The 23,770-nt window shown below is 42.1% G+C and overlaps 1 protein-coding gene across 4 annotated transcripts in view; it reads right to left on the bottom strand.

The window, feature by feature from the left end:
* LOC119443015 (protein unc-13 homolog B-like) overlaps window positions 1-18,477 on the bottom strand; it is a 353,237-nt gene extending 334,760 nt beyond the window's left edge. For 2 of the 4 annotated variants that reach the window (XM_049662517.1, XM_049662516.1), the window contains exons 1-4: window positions 18,284-18,477; window positions 12,459-12,488; window positions 5,513-5,612; window positions 2,764-2,881 (exon numbers count right to left, since the gene is read on the bottom strand). In XM_049662517.1, the coding sequence (XP_049518474.1) occupies window positions 2,764-2,881; window positions 5,513-5,612; window positions 12,459-12,488; window positions 18,284-18,305 (270 nt within the window). In that variant the 5' untranslated portion in view covers window positions 18,306-18,477. The remainder of the gene's footprint in view (window positions 1-2,763; window positions 2,882-5,512; window positions 5,613-12,458; window positions 12,489-18,283) is intronic. The other 2 variants (XM_049662519.1, XM_049662518.1) reach the window with 1 other exon arrangement.
* Window positions 18,478-23,770: the final 5,293 nt, after the last annotated feature.

Genomic DNA, 23,770 nt, shown 5'->3' with positions numbered 1-23,770 from the left:
GCCTCAATGCAGCGATCGCATGGGTTCGCAGCGACTGACTGCGCATCTGCATGCATGTCCGCGCACTATGTTTTGCTTTCGCTGTGAGCGCGTTTTCGCACCGTGCCGTGAGCTTTAGGCTGCAGCCTATGAACATTTCACAGTACACAAGCAACCGTTGTTGCGTGGACGCTATCAGAGCTGTTCAAAAATAATTTAGCATAACTAGGGACTTCAACGCCATACGGCGACTCGTGATGTGCCATCGCAACGTTTCGAACATTTCGTTTTCTTCTAAATCATTGGACATTTCAATGTCGTTATTTCTCAAGTTGCGTCGCACTGTATATTTATCGGTCTTCTCAGCGAGGAATTTCCCAGTGCTTTTTTGTTAATGCAGTACATTCATTGTTTGGTGCTAACACAAACATGAGCATATGCCATGCCTTTTTTGAATGCGCTTCATACCGTTCCCTTTCCATTCTGGTGAACTTGCCAGTATCTAGCATCAAAAAGTTCATAGACCAAATCTTCATGACATTAACCGGGCAGCGCGCACGGGCGATCTTTCTGCTACTCACCGAACATCGCAGCCCCTCTCGCAGAAAGCTCTCTCGCGGAAGTGCTTGCTACACACCCGAGTTGTAGCCGATGGCTGCTTGCCAGTTCTAAGTTTCGTAATCCAAGCTACATACAGCTTCTTGGCCTGCGGGTACGTGTGAAGGCTGACACCGGGCTCCGTTGCGTACGCGTTCGGCACTGCGGCACCGAGCAATAGCCTACCATGTTGGACACCTTCAATGGTAGCCACTACCTATTATAGCGCCTTCAAGTGTTGTCAAGCAGACACCCGAGGCGGGAAAACATCCCCACTTAATCAGAACAGGAGCGCAGGTGGGACTTTAATCTTCCGTTTTCAGCTCGCTTCGGAGCCTCCGAAGCAGACGACACAGCCACTGTGTCCACTGTGATCCCTCATACCATGTCATGCCAGCGGTGGCGCCAGCTTTTCCAGTGGTGGAGCTCGCCCCCAATACCACTGATCCCTGGCAGAGTAGAGGGGTTTGGTGACAGTAAAGGTAAAACCAGTTGAATGATGACAATAATTTTTCTACTACTCAGTGGCCCAGAGTACTTTCCTAGGAAAATAGTTTTCTCACGCATGCGCGGGTCCAGAGGGCTCACAAAAGGGTGGAGGCTCACGGGCTTCCCGTTCCAACGTGGGTGCGGCCCGCGACCCCTGCCGACCACTAAGCCAAGAGTGGGTGGGGAGGGGTTCCTCAGGACTCAATAAAGTTATTTCCTCCTCCTCCCGCATGCGCCATTTACTAGTGTAAACACTTGGAAGGAAAAGAAGAAATCAATTCTTTCTGTTGGGAAGCCTACCCTAAGGGCACTACCACACGAGAGGAAAAACACGTGCGGTGCATTGCCAACAATAAAACAGTGGTGGTGCAATGCAGGCCACACCAATGGGCAGTTAGCTGGTGTGGCAGTCATGTGTCAGCATAAAGGCTTGAAAACTCAAAACCTGATAAATGCGAATGTGAAACGAGCTGTCCGGTAGGTCTAGATGACACCAGCTGCCTCATGGTTGCGTGACTGAAGTGGTTGCTCTCACTGGTCTTCTCTGTCAGCAGCGTGCACCATGCCGCAAAAATTAGCTGGCAACTTCTGTGGCACATGTTCTGCTGCTGGCGTCATGCCCTGCACTTTCATTCTAGTGAGGTTGTGATATCTTGGCAGTCTTCTGAGCCGCAGAAATGCAGGCCAAAAGCAGCAATAAGAAGACAGAAAGCTTTTATATCTCTTGGACCTACTAGCCTTTATGCCTCTGAGAACTACAGAGGCGAGCAAGATGGCGACGTCCGATGCTATAATTCTCCTAACATGGAAAGGAGCCCTGCTTGGATTTGCCGGCGTCACCGATTCTTGAGTGTGATCAATTAAAGATAGGTGTCGCGTGATGAGGACTATAGAGAGTATTGACCGATCGACCCCCCCCCCCCCCCCTCTATTCCACAGCCGTAATTTTTCAAAGTTCCTTTCAAAGAACTCTTGGGCAACAATGGATGCCAAGTCAATCCGTGGCACACCGAATGCGAGTGAAATTTGCATTGTATTACGCTTTCAAAGTTCTGGCGCAAAGCTACCCCACGGTATTTTATATTGAGAAGCAACATAGAATGTGCACAATGCAGGAAGTGCGGTAGAGTAATTAAGGAATACAAGCAATTGGAGCCACAATGGTTTAAGTTGTTCGCTATGAGGTTGTAAATGCTGCTGTTTATATAAATGCATAAAGTTGTAAACAAAGTGACATCTTTCTTGCTTGCCGAAGAAACAATTCTTAATCCTCCTTCGTCCCCTCCCCCTAACCAAAAGAAAGAAAAAAAAAAAGCTACCATACCTTATTCTCCTTCTCTCTCTTTCTCTCCCCCCCCCCCCCACCCTGTAAAGGTTCCTTCTGGGATCCTTACTGAGTCTTTATTCTTTTTCTTTCCAAACAAAATAATTCCCCTCCCCACCTCTCCTACAAAGCTATCTCTGGGACTGCCACCGCCACTGCCCAAAATTGATACTTTTCGACCAAAGATACTGTTTGTGACCAACTCGGCAGCAAGACCTCTCCGAGTCACTGGTGTGAATGAGCCTTTAGTGTGTCTGTTGCCAGAAAAGTCTAAACACAAGTTCCTGCAATGTGCAATGTCTGATAGTCCTTGTACACTCATTGCACATACACAATTCTCATGCCATGCATAACTCAGTGACAGTAGGACTCACCTCAGATGCATATTGGATGCCCATAAGCGGAAGCCACTGGCATCCAATCAGTTTGTCCCAAAGCATCCCCTTGTTCCAGACCTCAATCACCAAGCCAGTATCCATCCTGTTGGTCTCACTGAAATTATAGAGTGGCCTTCATGTAAAAAGCAGGCTTCATAACAAAAGCAGTTGCCCCAACAAATTAACACACAGGTGTTCCTAATAATCAAAAATGAGGGAATTAAGACATCCTAAAGTTACATCTGAGCTGCACAGAATTACCGTAGTGGAAGGATCCAGAATATGTGTGACTTCTTGATGTCCTTAGAATGCACCAGTAATTAAGCATGTTTTGATTATGACCCCACTGGAATGGCATCACATCATCATGTTTGAGAACCAAACTCCATGACCTTATGCTCAATAGAACATATAGCCACAGGGTCACTGTGGCGTGTTACCGTCCTAGTGACTTTTCAATGTTTTTAAGATATTGCAAGAAAATAGAGCAAATAAAACATGGACTGAGGAAAAGATATGTCATACCAAGAGAATATGTTGTACAAATAAACCCAAATCATTCCCATTCTTATGTCGTTAAGCATGTAGCTTCAGAGCCAACGACAGATATCGAAGGTCATGCAACAGGAGAGGAAGCTGCTTGCTGATGCAGTGACGTAATGAAACAATTGCTGTGAGTGCCTATGTTATGCCACTGCCATCTGGGTTAGAAAGAAAAGCTGTTGCCATGCCCTCCAGCACAAACTTCTCCTAAATTTTGGTGGTTGGCAGGGAAGACGAGGCACAAAGCCAAATTTGTTGTTATGTCACTTTGGGGTTCTATTCTGCTGTGCACATTAATTTCACCATCACCTTAAAAAAAAAAAAAAAAAAAGGTTGTGACAGACTATGCAGCATTTATATTCAGGCATGAATGAATCACACTTTTCAAACATGTTAACAAACTATGATGTTAAACATTAGAAATCTTAGCAGAGGCATGTCGTTTCTACTTTTATAGTACTACAAAGGCAGATACACAGTCAAACCTGAATATTATAAAGCCAGCTCAAGTGAGTTATTTTCTATATCAAATACGCAAAACTGATCAATACTTGTGCAAGTGTAAACTACCACCATCACAACAAACTGGGCATTAGATAAGTCAAACTAGGGGCGTCCGCTTCTAAAACACCAGCAAGCTCTGGAAGGTGAGGAGCTGCCTCATCCAACACTTCAGAACAAGCTTTCTGGGGTGGATGTACTGCAGCGGTACTATGCTTACACTGACCGAACTTGAATAAAGCAGGTCTACAGAATCTCATGTATTGAGAATGCAATTCTCAGTGATGCTGAGAAACGATTCGAGGCATAGGCAAAAATTACTGCCTAGTACACATAAGTTTATTTTCAATAAACAGATTCCTTCCTTGCTTCTTTTGTCCACTGGAGATATAAATTTTCTAATTAAGGTGTATTTATATATATATAATAAATTTGTATATGACAAACACATAACAAACACATCACAAAAGATTGTTTAAGTTTGTTATAGTATGTGAGAATGAGCATATAAAGTTACCTGATATAGAAACCTATTTTTAGCGCAGAAGCCTGTTCGTTATAATCAGGTTCGATTGTACTGGCTAGTGAATAACATGAACATTATGTTATCTCAAATCACTTAGACATTGACTGTCTGGGTATCCTTAAAAATGTCACCCTGTCTAAGCTGTATTGCAAAATGTGGAGCTGTTCAACTCTAAGTACATTGCGCCTTGTCACCTGCACAAAACTGCCATCCAAATCAGATGTACCAAGTCGTGTTGCTGAAAAGTACTAGAGCAATAACACAACTTGACCCAACTTAAGCAAGAAAAGCTTTGTTCTAAAACACAGGATCCCACCTTAAAATATGTGAAAGGAACATTTTACCCCTCTCACGTAGAAATAATACTAGGTAAAAAAGGAACTTTCCACAGGGATAAGAAATGCTGCATAACTGAAAAGCTACTGGACTGTGGTACATCAGTAGCATTCTGGTATACCACGTGGACATTTTGGTGGTTTACCTTTTGTCTTGAAGGAGATTCTCCCTGTCCAAGAAGTACTTCAGGACACCAGCTCTGGTGTGCTTCAGGTTGTTCAGGAGAGACTGGGCCTTAACCTTCTTGTGAAGATTGCTCTTCTCACTTAACAATTAGCAGTTTCTCAGAACAAAAGATGTGTATTGCAGGTCTCATGCACTGCCTGACTGATTGTGGACTTCCCCAAGCACATTGCTTTTGCAAGGTCGTTCGTGCTGAACCCAGAGTCTTGGTTGACTTTTTGCTTCAACCACAGGCAAAATTATGCTGTTCTTTTGCAATCTATTCCCTTTCTGTGCTTGGCTCTGTCTGCAGTGATTCCTTTCTGTATTCCCTGTTGCATTCCCTAAAAGTCTTGGCAATGCAGTACATTTGCATTTTCTTGTAGCAAACCATGCGATAGCTTCTAGGGCATCTTCTTCGAACGAAGTGATTCAAGTTTTGGTAAATATTGTTACGTGGTTCATCATTGAATAACATTGCAGTGCAAGGCTAGCATAGCTGGTTATCTCCCCTGCATTGTTACAAGGTGTAACGTAAAAAAAGCTCTGGATTATCTTAACAACCTTGTACAGGTCATTTTGCAGCAGAGGCATTTGTTGTAAAGGCATTCGACTGTATGACCAAACAAAATTGTAGCATATCTAGGTTGGCAGAGCAGAAAGAGAAAAATAACTCACAATATGAAATCCTGCTCCCAGCTTGGGTTGCTGCCTTTCACTGCTACAGTGGTGGACTTGACATTTTGCAGCTTGAGGTTCACATAGCTGTTGAACTGCCCTGCATGGTGACAGACGGAAGCAGGTTCAAATGAGCAATGAACAACTTGTCAGGTAATTCCTTCAACATGCTGACATCACACATGAAGGCTACTTGCAGCGACAGTGCCTATGTCAAACCAATACACGGACATGTAATTCTTTAAAAAATGCACAACCTTTCAGCCACATCCAAAAGAGGCTTAATGCAATTTAACATAAAAATACATTAACATGATGTAAAATGGAGCATGTAACTATTGTGCATGACCTGTAGAGACAAAGGAAACAGGGACATGAGTGGAAGTTCATATCCTACACTACAACATCTGGATTTATAAAATGGGAGGGCTTTGCAAGGTGGCCTACCCCTTATGATTTCACACACATTCGTCACTAATCAGCATCATTAAGAGCACACTGGCTCTCAAAGTGACACTAAGTGCAGTCACATATTCTGCAGGTGCTATGAAATGACCATGCACCTTTTTTGCGAGTGTCCTCATTTCAACCAGCAATGAGCAGCGCTCTCCTTCACACTAGACCAGCTGGACAAGTTCCCTTTCACAGAAAGCAATATTCGTGGCCACTGGCCTACACAGACATCAGTGCGAGCCACTACAAAGATGCTGTTGCATTACCTAAAAGATACCGGATTGTGTGACAAATAGTGCCTGGGCGCTGAGTGACGCGGCATGTACCAGTGGGACAGGGGCTGTTTTATATTTTTAAATTTTCAATACTTTTTCTTTTTTCTTTCATACCCCTTTTCCTCTTGAAAGGGAAAATTAACATCCACCCGACTTGTGTTTCCTTTGTCTCAATTTCACTTATTAAATTGTAATTTCACTTATTAGAGGGGCTAATAAGTGAAATTGAGACGTCTCATCAGAATAAGAGCATTGGCACGGCACTAACTTTTGTTTACACTTTCTCTAGTCATTGCAATATCGACAGTTTTAACGCGACAACGTTAAGGGCCCCATGTCGCAGAAAATCCAGTGTCGGGGTCGGGGGCGTTGCCCGGCCAAGAAAATCATCCCGAACCACGCTGACCACGCAGACCCTCTGCGTGGCGCAGAGGCGCTGGTGAACTAATCGAATTTCTCAAAGTAAAATGCCTCACAAAAATCGTAAAGTACGATGTAACCACAACCTACAGGCGTGATAGCGTCAGACTGTAATTTGAATATACCAGAAAACATAATTCTCTTACGCAGAAATTTAAACACAAGCCCCTCTTCCAGCATTTCTACCACTCATACAAGGACGGTTTCCTCCTTGCAAAAATACCATCCAGATGGTGTTTGCCTCCTCGGCAGCCTACAACAGCATTGCATGTAGGCTCCCTACGGCAGCTGCATGTGGCGGCGAAGTTGAAGCAAAAGAAAGCTAGGGTTGCTGGGAAGCCTGATCAGCAGCCAGGGATCTTTGAATGCTATCCCATTCCACTCTTAAAGGCGAAGCTTAAGTGTCCTCCAATTTTTCATTTGCACACTGTTTTACTTTTGTGTTCTTCTGATTAACTTCCTACATGCACAAAGGCAGCAGTATCGTGCTTTACTATTCATTAACCTCTTTGTATTTTTGACATTTAGTTAGAGAGCTCGAACTAAATATTGGACTCATTCTTCCACAGAACAAGTAATTAATTCAAATATGCAGTAGTTACTATGTATACAAGTTTGCATCCACTTCTCTGTAAAACAGCTCTCCGATACTCGATTCGAAAATATCTGTCCCAAATTACTATTCACTTCGTATTGTCTTCGAACTTAAATTCCACTATTTACACATGCCTAGCATACAGGTTTAGAAACCACACCTAATTCCTTTTTATGTAATAAGAAACTATGAGAATTTTCTTTTTTAAATATTTTTTACAACTAGTAAGCACAAAAAGCAGTGAGGCAGACTTTGATTCATAGCTCATCTCCAACTAACTAGAGCAAAAGGTAGAAAACAAACTATCATCCTTGGAATCATTGAATTCTGCCGATGAATGTTCAGTACTAGAAGGTGATATTTAGCCAAAATATTTAACTACATATTATGGAGGGTTGCGCATATGGGATAGAAATACCTTACTGTACAATATCATTAAAATGTTTGTTTATACTGCACCAATAAATATCTTAATAGTATAATAAAACTTGAGGTTTTACTCTTTAGAAGTACAAAAAAAAAACGAAAAAAAAAAGCCTTTTGGATGTTGCTACAACTATTTCATGTTCATCTTTAAAAAATAGTGCAGTGAAAAAGATTTTCCTTATTTCTCTGTTGCACAATGAAATATATGTTGACACATGCACAAAACCTATGTTGTCATTAGTGCCATGTTTTCCTCCCCTTTACCCTGTTCTACCCTGTGTCCATACTTGCTCTTCTTACCATTAAAGGAAAGCCCATTTCCTTTACTCCTGCACTTAGCTAACATTTACTTTCTGAGATTTATATGTAATTTGACCCTCTCAACTTTTTCGATTTTCAATTAAATCCTGCCGGCTTGTTTTTTTCACAATAAACACCATGACCTAAAAGTAACAAATAGCTACGGTGTAGAGGGAGCAGTGGTAGTGCAAGTTGTTTACAAGACCAGTCATCTACTATAAGTAGTTCACAAAATTTGTGAAAATCCTCACAAAACTTGCACCTTTTGCAGGGTTCAATGCAACAAACTGTTACATAATTTATCAATTTTTACATGTCGCCAAGGCTATGTGCATACAAATTTATTTGCGCAGCCACTTGCCGGCATATGGTAAGATACCTTTTGTACTGTTTATTGCACAGTGTGCGACACTGTACATGCTATAGAGCACTAAAAAAAGAAAAGCTAATATGCATGATCGATCCCCAGTTTGTTTCTGCACTTAAGTAATTCCATATAAAGTAGTCTCAAATGTGAACCTTTTGTAACGAGTATGAAGTACACACTTCCCTCCAACTGAGTTACGACTTTAATCAATAAAACAAAGCTTACATGCATCAAAAAATGTGGGACCAGATTTTGCTGTTACATATTCAAAATATTATTCAGAAGAAAAAGCATAACACCGATAATATGATCTTCATCTAAAAAATAGAAGTTATGCATTTCTCCTGATGAATGGATATAAATATATACACACATAATTCAGGTGAGCTTAGTATCTTGCCTATCATGACCACATTTGTTAACAAGTTAAGCTCAAATGATGTCACTGGTTTATAATATGCATGACATCAAAACATTCAGCTAACAAAGTTATGGTTCATGGCATTCCAAATGTGCTCTTCAGCTGTTAGGTGTCTCTGCTTATACGTTTTTTTTAATTTGCAAGAATGAGCAACAGTCCAGTTTGCTACTGAAAGAAAAATTCCAATTGAAGGTAACAACTGTATTTTGACTGGACTTATGTGTCTCGATTTCATGTCAGCTTGGGCAAATGGATTAGAAACACTGAAATAAAGTCACGTATTTAGCTTCCTAGTACTTCAACTTCATTTAATACTACTTTTCTGTAATGTGAATTTACTCAAGAGCCCTGAAAAGCATCCATGTTTTCTGTTACCCCCCTCAAAAAAAAAAAAAAACTTAGTAGGGCATTAAATATTGAATGTTGTATAACTTGAACTAAGGTGGTCTGTCATTGATCGGTTTACAGACGCTACCAGTCACACCAAAAAAAGCTGACCTCGTTCAAACAAGTGTGAAGCTTTCAAGCCACCAATTGTGAGACACAACCTCCCACGCAGTAGGGTTTTCCCACTAATGTGCAATAACTCAGATGGGGAAAACACAGTTGAGTTGTTTGGCAAAAGCATGCCAGTCTGAGCTTGTGAGCCAAGTGTGCAAGCCATAGAGCAACAAAGAAAGCCTAAATGTTGACTGCACCATGCCACAGGTGCATCCTCAAGACAAAAGGGACAATAATGAGGAGGTTTGGGAGCTACATTCAATCATAGAAAATGTGGAAACAGCACTTCATCTTACGAAACAATATTTGATGCATGCAGGTAATGGGAACTAGGCTTTGCATGTCAATTTCACAAGACCTTGCACAGAATCGACTTGAATGCTGTGCAAGGTGAGTATGTCCACTATAAGTGGACATATACACCGAATAAATATGTGACTCAATGTGTGTTCTAAGCACTTAGTTTATTTCGAGCCTTGCATAGCTCGAGCTTATTTTGCATATCCTGCTGGAGTTTAAATACTGAAGCAGGCTGAGACAGATCCTTACTGTTGCTATAAAGACATGCTCCAGCACATAAGAAATATGAAAAGAGGTGCAGAGAAAAAAAGATGACAGCTCTGCCTTGTCTGTCATCCTTCTGTCTCTGCACCTCTTTTCATTCTTCTTACGTGCTGGAACATATCTGTATAGATTCCAACTAGCCCAACTCTCTACCCTAAATGTTGCTATAAATATATATAAATATTAAAATAATTTTTGGCAGGTGCATAAAGTTAAAACAGACATAATTGCTTTCAATACGTAAGCAGGTCATCTATGCTGCCACATTTCAATTTAAGTGTATGACTGGCAACAGTACCTATGCATATTTTAGGACCTTTTTGTCTGTGGATATTTCTGCATCACACTTGTTATGAGTACCTTGAAGTTTTCAAAATGTATCCATTCATCATTAATGCACAAAGGAGCAGAATGTTCTGAAGACTATTGGTTTCTTCTCATCGTTTAATTTTACAGAAATAATAAATAATTTGCTCAGTAATTTGTTTTTTCTTAAAAGGCAAACCAAGCAAGTATGGTGCTTGGTGGCTCTCCAACATTAGGAACTGGTCTGATCACATATTTTACACCAGCCACACAAGTAACTGACTCCGATGCTTTGATTAATAAGAGCAAGATGACAAAACAGGTTTGTTCAGCAAACTGAATTTGTGGCCAGAATTTGCACTGGAAGTTCCAAAGTTGGATGCAAACCAAAGCATCCAATTCCCAGAAGACAACGATGAATGCCTCCAGATATCTTTGGAGGAAGTAAATGAACTTCTCTTACTACAGACGCTAAAAAAGCCCTGAACCTGGTGGCCTTCCTGTAGCATTTCCTAAAAGATGTGCCGAAGTTTTGAGTACATTTCTGATTATTTTACTTAACAAGTCGATTGAATCTAGCATTATACCAGACGACTGGTGCGTCACTCGTGACATTCTCGTACACAAGAATAGTAGCTGATCACAAATTAATAACTACTGTCCAATATCGCTCACATGTATTTCCTGCAAGCTACTCAAGCATACCTTGGCAAAGCGGCTAAATGAATTTCTGGAGGGCAACAAAATTCATAACAGGAATCAGCATGGATTTGGGAGTGGCTTTTCCACCACCACGCAACTGGTTCTGACTATCCAGGAGTTTGCCAAAGTGCTTGAGACTGGAGGACAGGTGGACGTAATTTTTTTTATGATTCCAAGGTGTTCGATAAGGTTCTATACAGTAAGTAAACTGTTATCGAAAATGGAAATAATAGGAGCTCCTGCGCACATCATTAAATGGGTGGCATCATACCTGCGTGATCGTAAACAACATGTTCATATCAATGGCTATAGTTCTCGGCTCCTAAATTGTGTATCACAAGGGTCTGTATTGCGACACATTTTGTTTAACATTTACATCAATGATTTTGTTCAATCTCTGGATTCACGTATATGGGCTAAGTTATTTGCAGATGACTGCGTGATTTTTCATAAAGTTAATTCCGTAGAAGATCAGGCTACTTTAAAGAGAAACTTTCAGCTTGTGGAAATTTGGTACAAAACATGGGACATGGTAATAAACTTTTAATAAAACTGCTTACTTGTGCATCGCTAATAAAATTAACAGACTGACGTTTAACTATGACATTCATGGAAAAGTTCTTAAACAAGTAGACGAGCATAAGCATTTAGGTGTCACAATAACCTCACAACCTAAAATGGTCTAAGCATATACTTAAAAAAGCCTCATGGAAAACAAATTAGGCTGTTCCTGCAGTGCATTACGTCTAAGGTTTACCAATCTATTGTTAGACCTTCACTTGAATATGCCAGCAGAGCATGGGGCCGGCACACAATAGCCAATATTAATGAAGCATAAAAAGTGCAACGTCTAAGCGCTCACTCTATATATTCTTGTTTTAAGTGTTGAGGTTCTCCAACCTCCATGCTGGCATTGGCAAAACTTCTGTATTTGTCAGAGCGAAGAAAAGCTGTCAGGCTGAAAATTTCTCACTCACTCTACTTTTCAAAATTCGGCATTCGCCCAGAAGATCTTAGTTAAAGACACAACTAGGCCCTCCCACCATACACCCAGCCTGAGCGTTAAGCCTGTATTTGCACGCACAAATAGGTACAAACACTCTTTTTTTTTTAGACCAGTAGTAGATTGGAATTTCTGGCCACAGAATTCATCCCCTCTCAGTTCTGCCGTTTAAATTGTTTAATATGTCTATCGGCATTACATTATTCCGTTTTTTGTGTATCATTACCTGAAATTACTAACCACCTTGAATTTCTAGTGTACTTTTTAAATGTGTGTGCCTTCAATCTTTTTATGCCCCTCCTGCATTGACCCCCGAGGTTCACAGTATTGAATAAACAAATAAAATTAGAGAGATGTCACTGGACTACATGGCTGAGCCACACAGACCCCTCATTGTAAGGTAGTGACACATATGGTAGTTTCTATGCATAAAGCCTTTGCTGCTTCTATCATCTCATGAAAGTGAGGGAAAGGAAGGGATGAGAAAAGGAGCAAAGTGCCAAGCCATAGCCTCCTATGGCCAAGCGAACACCCCAGAAGCTACCAGTATCACCATAAGCTTCAATTTCTTATCATTCACAAGAACAACAATGCAGGGAGATATCACACTTACCAGTCGTCCCTGTGAACCTGGCTCCCCTTACTGTAAAAAAGAAGGCAAAAAATAAGACACTTGGTTAGTTGCATACACATAAGCTATTACAATATCATGAACTCCAGAGGGTCAACAAAATTCAACATGGCAATATAGGTGTCAAGCTTTCCACAAGATTACATCAAAATTGAAAGCACGGATGTCACTACACATGACAAGAATGAAGCAGAGAATGTGCAGTGGTAAAGCAGGCAAGTGGAAAGCTGTCACCACTTCCAATTATTCTTAATTGCAGAGACATTCTGTACCTTGCATTTCGTGATGAACTACCAGTATGTAACAAAAATAGGTTTCTGCTCTTGATTATATCATTGATTTTTTAACATACTAGCATTTGTATATATGACTACTGAATCTTCATTTGTAATATATGTACTTAATGGGGTACAGGCCCTGTAAAACCAAATCATCGTGCTTTTAGCCTACATATCCTAGACATCTGCAACTGTTCATGCCAAACAAGAGTGATTCCGAAGCGACCCAACTAAGACGCTCACTCACTGGCTGCCCCTGAATTGAGTGACACCCCTGGTGAAATGGTGTTAGATTCCTAAACAAGCATATTTTTCAATGATACCAGCAACATTCTAGATGTCAAGAAGCATCCTGTATCAGTGTATCACATTATTTTGCAATGAATAATGGGCAGCACACAAAGTTGCAAGACAGTATAGCTACCATGTAAATCTCAGCAATCTACATATAGCATCAAATAAATTTTTCTTCAACACATCAATCAGATTATGCATTATACATAATTCTGATAGTGATAGAATAAATTTTGGTTTCCTCCCTTGTTGGGAAAGCTGCAATACCACAGCAGGAAAAATCAATTTCTGTTTATGCCAGTTTTACTATAACCAACATCACTCGGCAACTGATAAAGTAAAAATGTTTCTGAAAGAATATATTTGTACTACTTTTTTCAGCAAGATTCAAAATAGAAGATGTCCTACATAATTTTGCTCACAAATAAGATATTGCTATGCGCATTACTTGTTTGAATAGTGCATAACGACATTAACGTCTTTTAATTCCTTTGAATCTATGTACAAAAGCCAAAGCGAGCAAGGAAAGTCAGCCCTTATCACAAACCAATTATGCTTGAATTCTATTTCCGGCGCCATCTAGCGCCCATATCTGATACGTTGTGCGCTGAAAGCAGGCGCCAAGGGCAGGAAATCCTGTTTTTCACAAAGTGGGTCAGCAACAGATTGACGCTCAATCTACTTCTGTAGTTCTCAAAGCTTTCACACATAGTTCCAGGGCTAGTAGACCCACATATCAAAAAAACTTTTCGAATGCAACTGCTTTGAATATTTGCATATGATCCATTGGTCTGGTGATCTATTGGTATTAAGAAACAGTAGCCTCATCCCCACCACAAAAACACAAAACACAACATGCATGTTAAAGCTAATTGATATATGAGCCTTGTCAGGTTATTTTAACATGGCAATTATCTGGAGTGTCTTGTTGACCTTAACTTGGGAACTATAAAAAAGAGCACAGCAGAAATTTTTTTGCATATACATGTCAGACAAAAGACCCTTTTATACAATAGTGACCTAAGTAAACAAAGCATGCAATGCAACTTGAACTTCATTATGCTCATCTAAGCAAAGCCAAAAAGACAATTTGCTCATGCAGGGCTATCTAAATGACCTTGTTACAAACAAATACACAGAACACAAAAGCTTTTTCAGCAAATATCCTGTCGGTAAAGTTTTGGTGCTTGAATCTTATTTGAGCATGTTCCATTTTACTTCCAGGTTTAGCATACAGTATGTAGCCCATAAACAGGTGTCTTAAGTTTTTCAACAGCTCTGAAGTAGTTGCTTGTTGAGGTGATATGCTTCTCAGAAATGTTATATACATTATTCAAACACACAACATACTGCCTTTTAAAAAGCAAAAGAAGATTTTCAAAAGTGCATAATAAATTATTCCGAGCATTCTTTGTAGTAACAAAAGGGTAGCAACATACCTTGATGCACATATGCTAACATTAGAATAAAAGAATACAGAAGAAGCCAAAAATACTAAGATTTGATGAAATATACTAAAAAGTGTTTTATTCCACAACATGTTGATTGTTTATTAAAGAATAGCTGACTTTGTTCTCTAGGGATTCTGTGAACAGCACTCTGCTCTATATAGCCACAGCAAGAATGATCTACGCCACAAACAGATATTTGTGAATTTAGAGTCATGAAACATTCTCATAATGGCCATCAAAATTTCGGTTGCTGTTATACATTGGTTATATAATTTGGTGTCACTGCTGTGTGTAGCTCTGAATAATCAACAGGATGAACAAATTATGCTCTGAAAAATTGGCCAGTGAGCTGTGTTTATGTTCTTTCAAAATCAGTTCTGTTAAAACAGTACTTTTTTTCATTAAAACAGAACAAAACAGAACAGAAACAGAATTTTATGATGTTTCATTTGCACCTAACTTAAAAGTGAGATGCAAATGAAACATAATAAAATTGTTGGGATCAATACAATAACCACGTTGCCAACCAAGCTCTAAAATTTTACCAATTGTAGTGAAGCTGGTTAGTGCTCAAAGCATATCTACATGAAAGGAATCCCAAAACTGAAATCAGTTTAAGACACCTGTCTCCAAACTTGTACCAAAATATACTGGTGCTCCATATATTTTTTGACCGAAAACCCTTCATTGCTGTATTATGCGGACAAAATTTTGAAGAACGCTGATGTATTTCATAGCACATTTTGGATACAGATATTGAAACTCACCTGTCTCAGGATTCTTATTAAATGTACTAGTATTAATCACTGGCCAGCTTCAATATCATAACTGCAACATGTGACCTAATCTAATAAATTGAAACTTTAATAAGGAAATGCTATAAATTAGCAAATGTCACATTGTGATATGCCATGCAATTAATGTCTGCTTTTTCAATCAATCCCAGTTGAAGAGAAAGAAACCTGCTGTCCACCACAGATAATTTCTAAAAATCTGCTTGAGATGATAAAAAAAATAAAGGTAGTGTAACTGCAACCAATGCATTGTGCTTTTGTGCAAGCATTGTGTAAAGGAACTATCTACACTTGCTCCGTGCGCTTGCGAGCCACGTGCGTGCACATGAATGACCTGTCCATCATAGTCACTAGGTCCAGAGAGTTTCATGTTGCTTAGAAAGAAATGTAGCGTGCATCTAACAAATTGGTGGCAATGTAATACAGCTATACATCTCCAATGTCTCCCATCATGTTATCAACAAATAAAAAGATTGTGTTGCAACATAGGCAATAAATTGTTTAACCAGAACCCAACTTGAAGAAAGCTTACATAAACTGCACTTCAGCAAATCTCTGCAGTTTTAACAAAAGCCCTTTTAGTAGCAGGAGTCTGCTTCCCAAAGAGTGGGCACTTAGTTCATGCTTGAGTCTGCAGCAATAATAACAATACAAAAGGGGAAAAAAAAAGAAAGAAAAAATTGAAGAAATGCGCACTTTATTCTCTAGCTGCGCATAACAAAAGCTAATGCTTGCCTGCCTTCACAACTCACGAGAGCCGCCGAAACAATGTCTGCCACTACCACTGCCGCCTTGAAGCGCTCCGAGAGTAGGCAGTGCATTTGCTAACCAATCAGAGGAAACTAAAAACATTATTAAAAATTAAATTTAGCGCGATATTGGTGCCCTTGGACCCTAAAACATGGCAACCACATTACATGAAACAGGAAGAAGACATCAAGCTCAAAAATGAACTTGTGGTGATAATTTTTAATTAAATTTTTATGAAGTGGTTTGAAAAGCAGACAGGAAGGTTTGTCCCAAGCTTTCTACTTCAGGAAGATAGTGCAGGAATATTCTACATGTGCACCTAATTTTGAGTCATATATGGTATTGTACATATGATAAAACACATATTTCATAAAAATTTACACTTGATACACCTTACACCTCATAAAAATTTGTGTTTAAAATGGCAGTGAACTAACATTGAATAAGCTGCAACACTGATTTTTAACAATTTAACTAGTAAGACATTAACAGTTTGGCAATAAAGGATCTTTGGGCTCCAATATTCATGACATTTTGGGCCGCCATTATCCCAAATTTGAAGCATGCCAGAAAAATATATATATAGATGTAAATAAATAAATAAGACTCGTGAATTTTGTTTCTAATACGATCACTATGAACAAGGGAGAAATTACTAGCCTTCCTCTACGCATCAGAAGCATTGATCTTTCACTTGAAAGGTATCAAGCACGATCTTTCTGATGCGTGACCGTTACAAGCGTAGCGTATGACACATTGCGCATCGCGTAAAGTAAACGCGCGCCTCATCGTCATGCTTCGACACGGAGTGTCAAGGGACGCGCTGGGCTGTAACAATGCAATAGGTCTGTGCGCGCGGTTCTATATATGTACACACATGGCAGTCGGCAGTCGCGCGCCCCAGCTGCGATAAGTTCAAGCTCGAATTGCGACAAGTGTGGCGGTCTCCTCGGTGCTCGCGGTTTGCATAACGGAGATTCAACCAAGCTTCCCCAAAACTCCGCCTACCGTGCGGGCGGTCGTTGGAGCACCAAACGACCCAGCATGCTGCTGCCCAAAAATAGTTTCGGCTCAATATCAGCGAAGCACCGACCGGGCACAAATTTCCTAGCACGTCGCTCCGCCGGCGCCCCTACGGGGAGAGCAGCCGGGTGGTTTGCTTTCCCTCAAAACAACACGCACCTCACCAGCGCGGAATCGATTGCGAGCCGACGAACTCTGCATGCGCAACTGATTAAAACAGCGCTGCCACGTCTACGGCCACTAGAAATACTGCGCCGGGGCCGTAATAGGCAAGTCAACGCCAACAGCACGTAAGCTACCTCTTGCCACTCCGCCAGTCGAGGTGAGAAATGTCGACACGAGCGAGCCTTTGACCGCGCGCTTCCGCGTGAAAGGGGCGAGTCCGGACAACGTATACGGATCCCGAAAACAATTCAATGTGGAGCCACTCTTCGCAATACAGTGCACCCGACTATTGGTGCGGTCGAAAACGCGTGCGGGCTACGTACGTACAGTACGCTCTCCGAAAGGCGAGCGAGAGCGTGACTGCCTTCAACGCAGGCAGCGCGCGCGCCGCACCTGTTTCCGCAGCCGTACGCTCCCGTGTTTATCTGACATCGCGCTGAAGATGCTGCATCAAGAAAGAACCCTATAGCCCTGAGTGCTGCCCACTACATAAAGCCATTCAACTCGTATGAACTATGAGCGTTTGGTATGCCCACTGCGTGGAATATGTTTTGTGAAACAAAATATCTTTACCGATCGCGGCCCGACCCCAACACTGCACTCTACTACGGGACACGCGAGCGCGCGTATTTCACTAGCGTTATAAGTAAAACGAAAGTCATTTTTGACATCCAGTGTCACACACAAACCGCACACAGGGGACGACCGTGAAGAGGAAATACGCGACAGAATGAAGGTGATCGTCGTGAATTTCATAACTCTCCGCGTCCAGCGTGAGTTGAGGCTGCAGAACGCGAAAAGCAAGTCGTTTCTCAACGTCAGTTTCGTCCAGCGCATCGGTTCTCTCCCGCCACTCCCTAAACGTCCCGAAGGGGAAAGACGAAACCGGCTTCTCGCTGCCGGAGCCTCTCACGCTCGTGTTTGTCAACACGATCTCGCGCGAGCAGTTTGGCGAGGTCGGACGCACCTGAGAGGAGAACGGGAGCAGCGCAGCTCGCACGGGTGTTGTTAGGCCTAGGGGGATAGCAAAACCCAAATCGAAACTAACTTACCAGTAACACAGAGAAGCGACATGATGTGGTTTGGCTAATCATGGATGATGCCGTTGGGATTTGGAGGCTTCGACGCGGGTTGGAGGAGGGTCAGAGAGGGGAACGGCGCGCACAGCGGTGTACTTGCGAGCTTGCTTCGTGACACGAACTACATGGCCATCTATGCGTGGGCGCAAAGGAGCAGTCAACTGTAGCCGCCACCATGCCGCCCATGCGCTGCGGTCGAGGCTGACGTAACGCTGACGTCAATGGAGCGGCCGCTCTCACTTTCACAGCTGCAGGGGACGACGCGCGCGCGTCTCCTCTGAGCCGCGTGCGTGCTTCGCTCGACCGACCGCAGCCCTCACTGCAGTATAATTGCAAATTTATTTTATACTGTTTGCACCTCGCAGTTGTATCGTGTAAATAACCTCATGTATCGATTCATTGCTGCAAGGGGATGCAGCCAGTTGTATTCCATGTGGTAATATAACGTGGCATATATATGGAGGCACTTGACAATCTTGCACAAGTGTTTAAACGTGACCTGTGTGCGAAACGACAGCTGTAGAACAGTGAAACAAAAATAAGTTTTGTCGTGAGGGAGTGAGATGACTCTGCGGAAACTCAGAGCGAATGGAATTCAGTCGTCTATGCTGGAAAAATACCTGCGGCATTGCTGATCCCTATGTCATTTTAATCCAACTCACTTGTCCTACTCTTACCGCCTATCTTGGTACTGCTTAATCACAGAAAACATACCAACGTGCACACAAAAGAACATCTCCAAACTGTTCCATTCGGCTCAAATTATTGAACAAAAATAGATCAATGCTTGACAAACGCATTGCACAGAATTGTGCCAAATAAATAAATAAATAAACAAATAAATAAATTGGTAGCATGGCTGTTAAGTGATTGGAGTGTATGCGTGTGCGTGTAGCGTGCTTTCTTCACAGCCTTAACCATTTTTGTGGCGAGTAAATACGATAACACTTCTTCCTTACTTTTTTTCTTATTCTTTATTTCCGCTTATTCTCTAGTCTATAAACTCTAGTCCACCTCTGTATCAGATGTGACACGATGGGAAGTCAGCAACAAAGAACGTTTATTAACAAGACGAGGTGGGTATATATAGTACCCTGCATGATAAGCACGTGTAGTCTTTATCTGTAGCTCGCTCGCATGGTGCGGTAGCGGTGCATGCGCTCGCATGGCAGGCGAGCCTTGCACGATACATCTTCCTACGGACACATAAGAGTTTAGGCCACTTGATTAAAGTTACCATCATAGCGTAGTCGATCAGGTGGTCGTGTCTGCCGCACTGATCTGCGTATATAGGACTGGATGAGGAATGGAATCCTTGTAAAAAAAAAAAAAAAGAGTAAATAAAAGAAAGAGAAAAGCAGTCGTTTGCAGGCCTGATCTTTAACAGCCAAAATGGCTCTTCCGTTTTCTGTAGACGTTGGCTGTTCCCTGCCAAAATGCGTCCGCGGATGACAGGCACCTGCACACGTGGATTTTTTTTTTTTTTAACACGAAAGTGTTTTATGCCGGGGTCCACCAAGACTTCACTGACGTATTTCCGTCACGGAAATACGTCACACGAACATACACGAACATAATACAAAGAAAGAAACCAGAAGAAAAAGTTCCACAAACATGCAAAATTTGGAAATCGAACCCACGACCTCTCGGTCCGCGACGATAGATCGCCGAGCGTTTAACCCATTGCGCCACAAACGCATTTGCAGAGAGCTACACAGACGCGCCTTATATATCTTACACTCCTCCGTGTACCCGCGCTCTTGCTCGGGGCGGTGCCGCCGCCTACGAGCAGAAAAGAGAAGTACTGCATTATGACACTAAAGGCCCGACCACATTCGGCGTTCTCCCGGCGTTTCCTGGCGTTTCGTGACCCGGCGCCGCTCAGCGTCGACGCTGAGGGAGTCGCCAAGCCGAAACGTCGTACTCAAGGCACACAAGAAATCTCGGCGCCGGCGCCGCCGCCGGAAGCGGATCGATGAGCGCCGACTTGGCGCCAACCAATCAGCGCATGGCTGCGGCCGCGCTGCTGGCAACTTTTGCAAGCGACTTCCGCAGCAACCATTTCGCGTGCGTGCCACCATGTGGCGCCAGTGTCTCGTCGGCGAGGCGGCGCCGTCTGAGAAAGCAGCCGCTCGTACCATCGGATGAGGAATGGCATCCTTGTAAAAAAAAAAAAAAAAGAGTAAATAAAAGAAAGAGAAAAGCAGTCGTTTGCAGGCCTGATCTTTAACAGCCAAAATGGCTCTTCCGTTTTCTGTAGACGTTGGCTGTTCCCTGCCAAAATGCGTCCGCGGATGACAGGCACCTGCACACGTGGATTTTTTTTTTTTTTTTTTTACTCCAGCCTTGCAGCTTGCTTTCGTTTTTCTTTTTTTTTTTTTCTTTTTTTTTTTTCCCATAGAGCCCCAATGTTGTGACGCTAAGCCGACGTTACACATCTGGCCAACGCACATATGTTTTCATGAAACACGGGCGCGTTCTGTCGGTGTTCAAAGTGGATGTGTCGCCATTGCCGCAGAAGATGCATTTTCCTTTCCTCTTGTAAACATGCACAGATCTTTAGATCACACGCCCTCGCTTTTATACTGTAGCTTGCTCTCGAACTCATGCTGTCTTAGCTGCTGGGCGAGGACGGCGTCTGTTGGTCGCGAATTCATCGGCGAGTCGTCTTGGAGGAAAAATCCCGCTCGTATATCGACTCGGCCGCGGGTGCGTCACTGACTGGACACGCTTTCCGAGACACGATGAAGAGGCCCGGTTGCAAGCTGCGCGGTTATGCAAACTGAAAGTGGCAGAAGAAGGCCATCCTTCATGCTCGCCTTATCATTTTCGTTTCACGACGAGCTAAAAATGTGCTCGAAATTATTAGTTCCTCTCCGTTACGTACAGGTGAGAGGATGAGGAAACGTCTAGCGCACGCTTAAAGTGACAAAAAAGCGCATAGAAGAGTCGCCTTTCCACGACTTGACAGTGCTTGTCACCGCATATTAAGAACGTTCACCGAGTTGCTGCTCGCTTAATATATTTCGTATTTATACTTACTACCATCAACACACCTGCACGATAAGGTCAACATCTGCTCGTTTTCAGCACGCGTCCCGCAGGCCAGCTGATAAGACTGTGAGATTGTACGCAGGCCGCTTCGCACTCAACGCCTCTATTACTCACACTTCGTGCAAATGAACAACCCTGACTCATCGTATACCTAAACAGCGTGCTCGTCTGAGTACGGCTAATTGGCGATGTTTCTTTTCTTTCTCGCACCAGAAGCCGTCAGTCTAGGTACTTATGCACGACACAAAATCACAGGATGATATGCTTTGCGCAACTTTTCGTGCGTGCTAAGAATATAGTTCATGGTTGCTCATGGCACATGTATTTTTACCACCTGTGGCAGGATTTCCTTTTTTTTTCTCTCTCTCTCTTTTTTATCTTGGCTACGCGCACAGCTGGAGACGATGTACCACTAGCTGCAAGGGCATCATCTAGCTAAACAACACATTTTATCAATGAAGTTTTCCATTACTGAATTTAAAACAAGCATTGCGAAACCCCATAAAACATCCTAATCATTGCCAACGTTGAGTACGACAGGCATACTAAACCTACGTATTTTTTAACAAGTAAGGCACCCACCCATAACAGACATTTACTTGTTCTTACTTATCAAGAGAAAAAAAAATTATGGGGTTTTACGTTCAAAAACCAGTTCTGATTATGAGGCACGCCGTAGTGGGGGACTCCGGAAATTTGGACCACCTGGAGTTCTTTAACGTGCCCCTAAATCTAAGTACACGGGTGTTTTCGCATTTCGCCCCCATCGAAATGCGGCCGCCGTGGCCGGGATTCGATCCCGCGACCTCGTGCTCAGCAGCCCAACACCATAGCCACTGAGCAACCACGGCGGGTTTATCAAGAGAAGTTAATGATAAAGAGATGAAGTGAGCATGAAAAGTAATTACGTGTACACATTACGGACACCCTCGCCGCCCCGAAAGAAAGAACTATTCCATTCGACACGGGAAATAGTCACCCATGGAACGTGTCGAAGGCACGTGTACGAACTACGGACGACAGATGGTTCGGCAAACATTAACAAATGGTTTAAACAAGAATATACCAATCTAAAAAGCCCGTTCTAATTTCTTATGTTATTGATGTGTTCGAAAAACTTTTCAGTATTTATTGTACTAATGTTTATGCACCTACATGCTGTTTCCTTTCTTTTTGCAACTTGGGTTACGCTTGCAACGTCTGCGCTGTTTCGTCTCTGCCGTTCCATAAAAAAAGGCCCTGTGAATCCCCTTCCCAGGGTATTGTCTGTGCCCTCACCAACATCAGGGCACTTCGTTTTCTTCTTTCTTTTTCTTCTTTCTTTTTTTGTACAGAGTGGTAATGTGGCAACTAAATTCGCATAAATTTTTATTGCATCCCAATTACAGATTGAGGTGGGAGACAGAGAGGGTTTGCCTCTCCGCGACCAGCAGATTACCGCCACTCTCCCCAAATAAATAAATAAATAAATAAATAAATAAATAAATAAATAAATAAATAAATAAATAAATAAATAAATAAATAAATAAATAAATAAATAAATAAATAAATAAATATGTGGGTAGACATACTTCGTTTTTGCCTTAGGTATACAGTGTGCTCTGATCAGGAATATCTTTTTCAGATTCGTGCGCCCACCAATGCAATCGCTAACTACGCTGAGTAGTTGGAATTGGAGAATTCAGGTATTCAGAAAATAGAACACTAAGCTGTACCGCTGAGGACACAGTTTGTGCAATAGTGCAAAGGGCTCTTCTTAATATTCGTTTCCGTAACCAAGCAGAAGGCGCAGCTAATCGCAACGGGAATGTCCTCCCGAGACCTGAAATTAACTGTGTGATATAATCGCTCCTCAAGCTGTTTTTTTTTTTTTGTCCACTGTTATGTTATGAACTTGAAAAACAATTTTTAAAAATTTTAATACCAAGGTTAGATGCCAAAACTGCGTCTCCATGTACTGAACATCTCCTCACGTTTGCTATGGTAAAAACTGCATTTGTTGCTTAAACGCAGAGATGAAGATGCAACTACGTGTAGTACATTGCCCTGTCGCTGGCGCGTCCGGTATTTTCACGCAATCTCAGTGGTTTCGAAACACACCTCAAGGTTGCCTTCGGCCGTCTGGGACGACACAAAGGTCTAGATCAATTCAGTGTCACATTCCTCGAAAGCGGATGACAAGAATATGGGTAAACCCGTTCTTTACAGTTACACGTGCACCGTACTGTATACCCAGAATGAATATTTTGCGTAATCTCGTCAGAGTGAATTTATAAAATATGTAGAAGGAAATGTGCAATGTATTGTATACAAGGGTTTTAGGAAGATATATCAGCGCCTTTATAATGGTAGCAGGAAGCACGTGCTTCCAACTACTCCAACTGATCCCCTAGCTATATCTATCTA

Source organism: Dermacentor silvarum, chromosome 2 (genome assembly GCF_013339745.2).
Source record: "Dermacentor silvarum isolate Dsil-2018 chromosome 2, BIME_Dsil_1.4, whole genome shotgun sequence".
In the NCBI taxonomy this organism is placed as follows: Eukaryota; Metazoa; Arthropoda; class Arachnida; order Ixodida; family Ixodidae; genus Dermacentor; species Dermacentor silvarum.
Note: the sequence above shows the minus strand (reverse complement) of the source record. Positions and strands in the feature narration are given on the sequence as shown.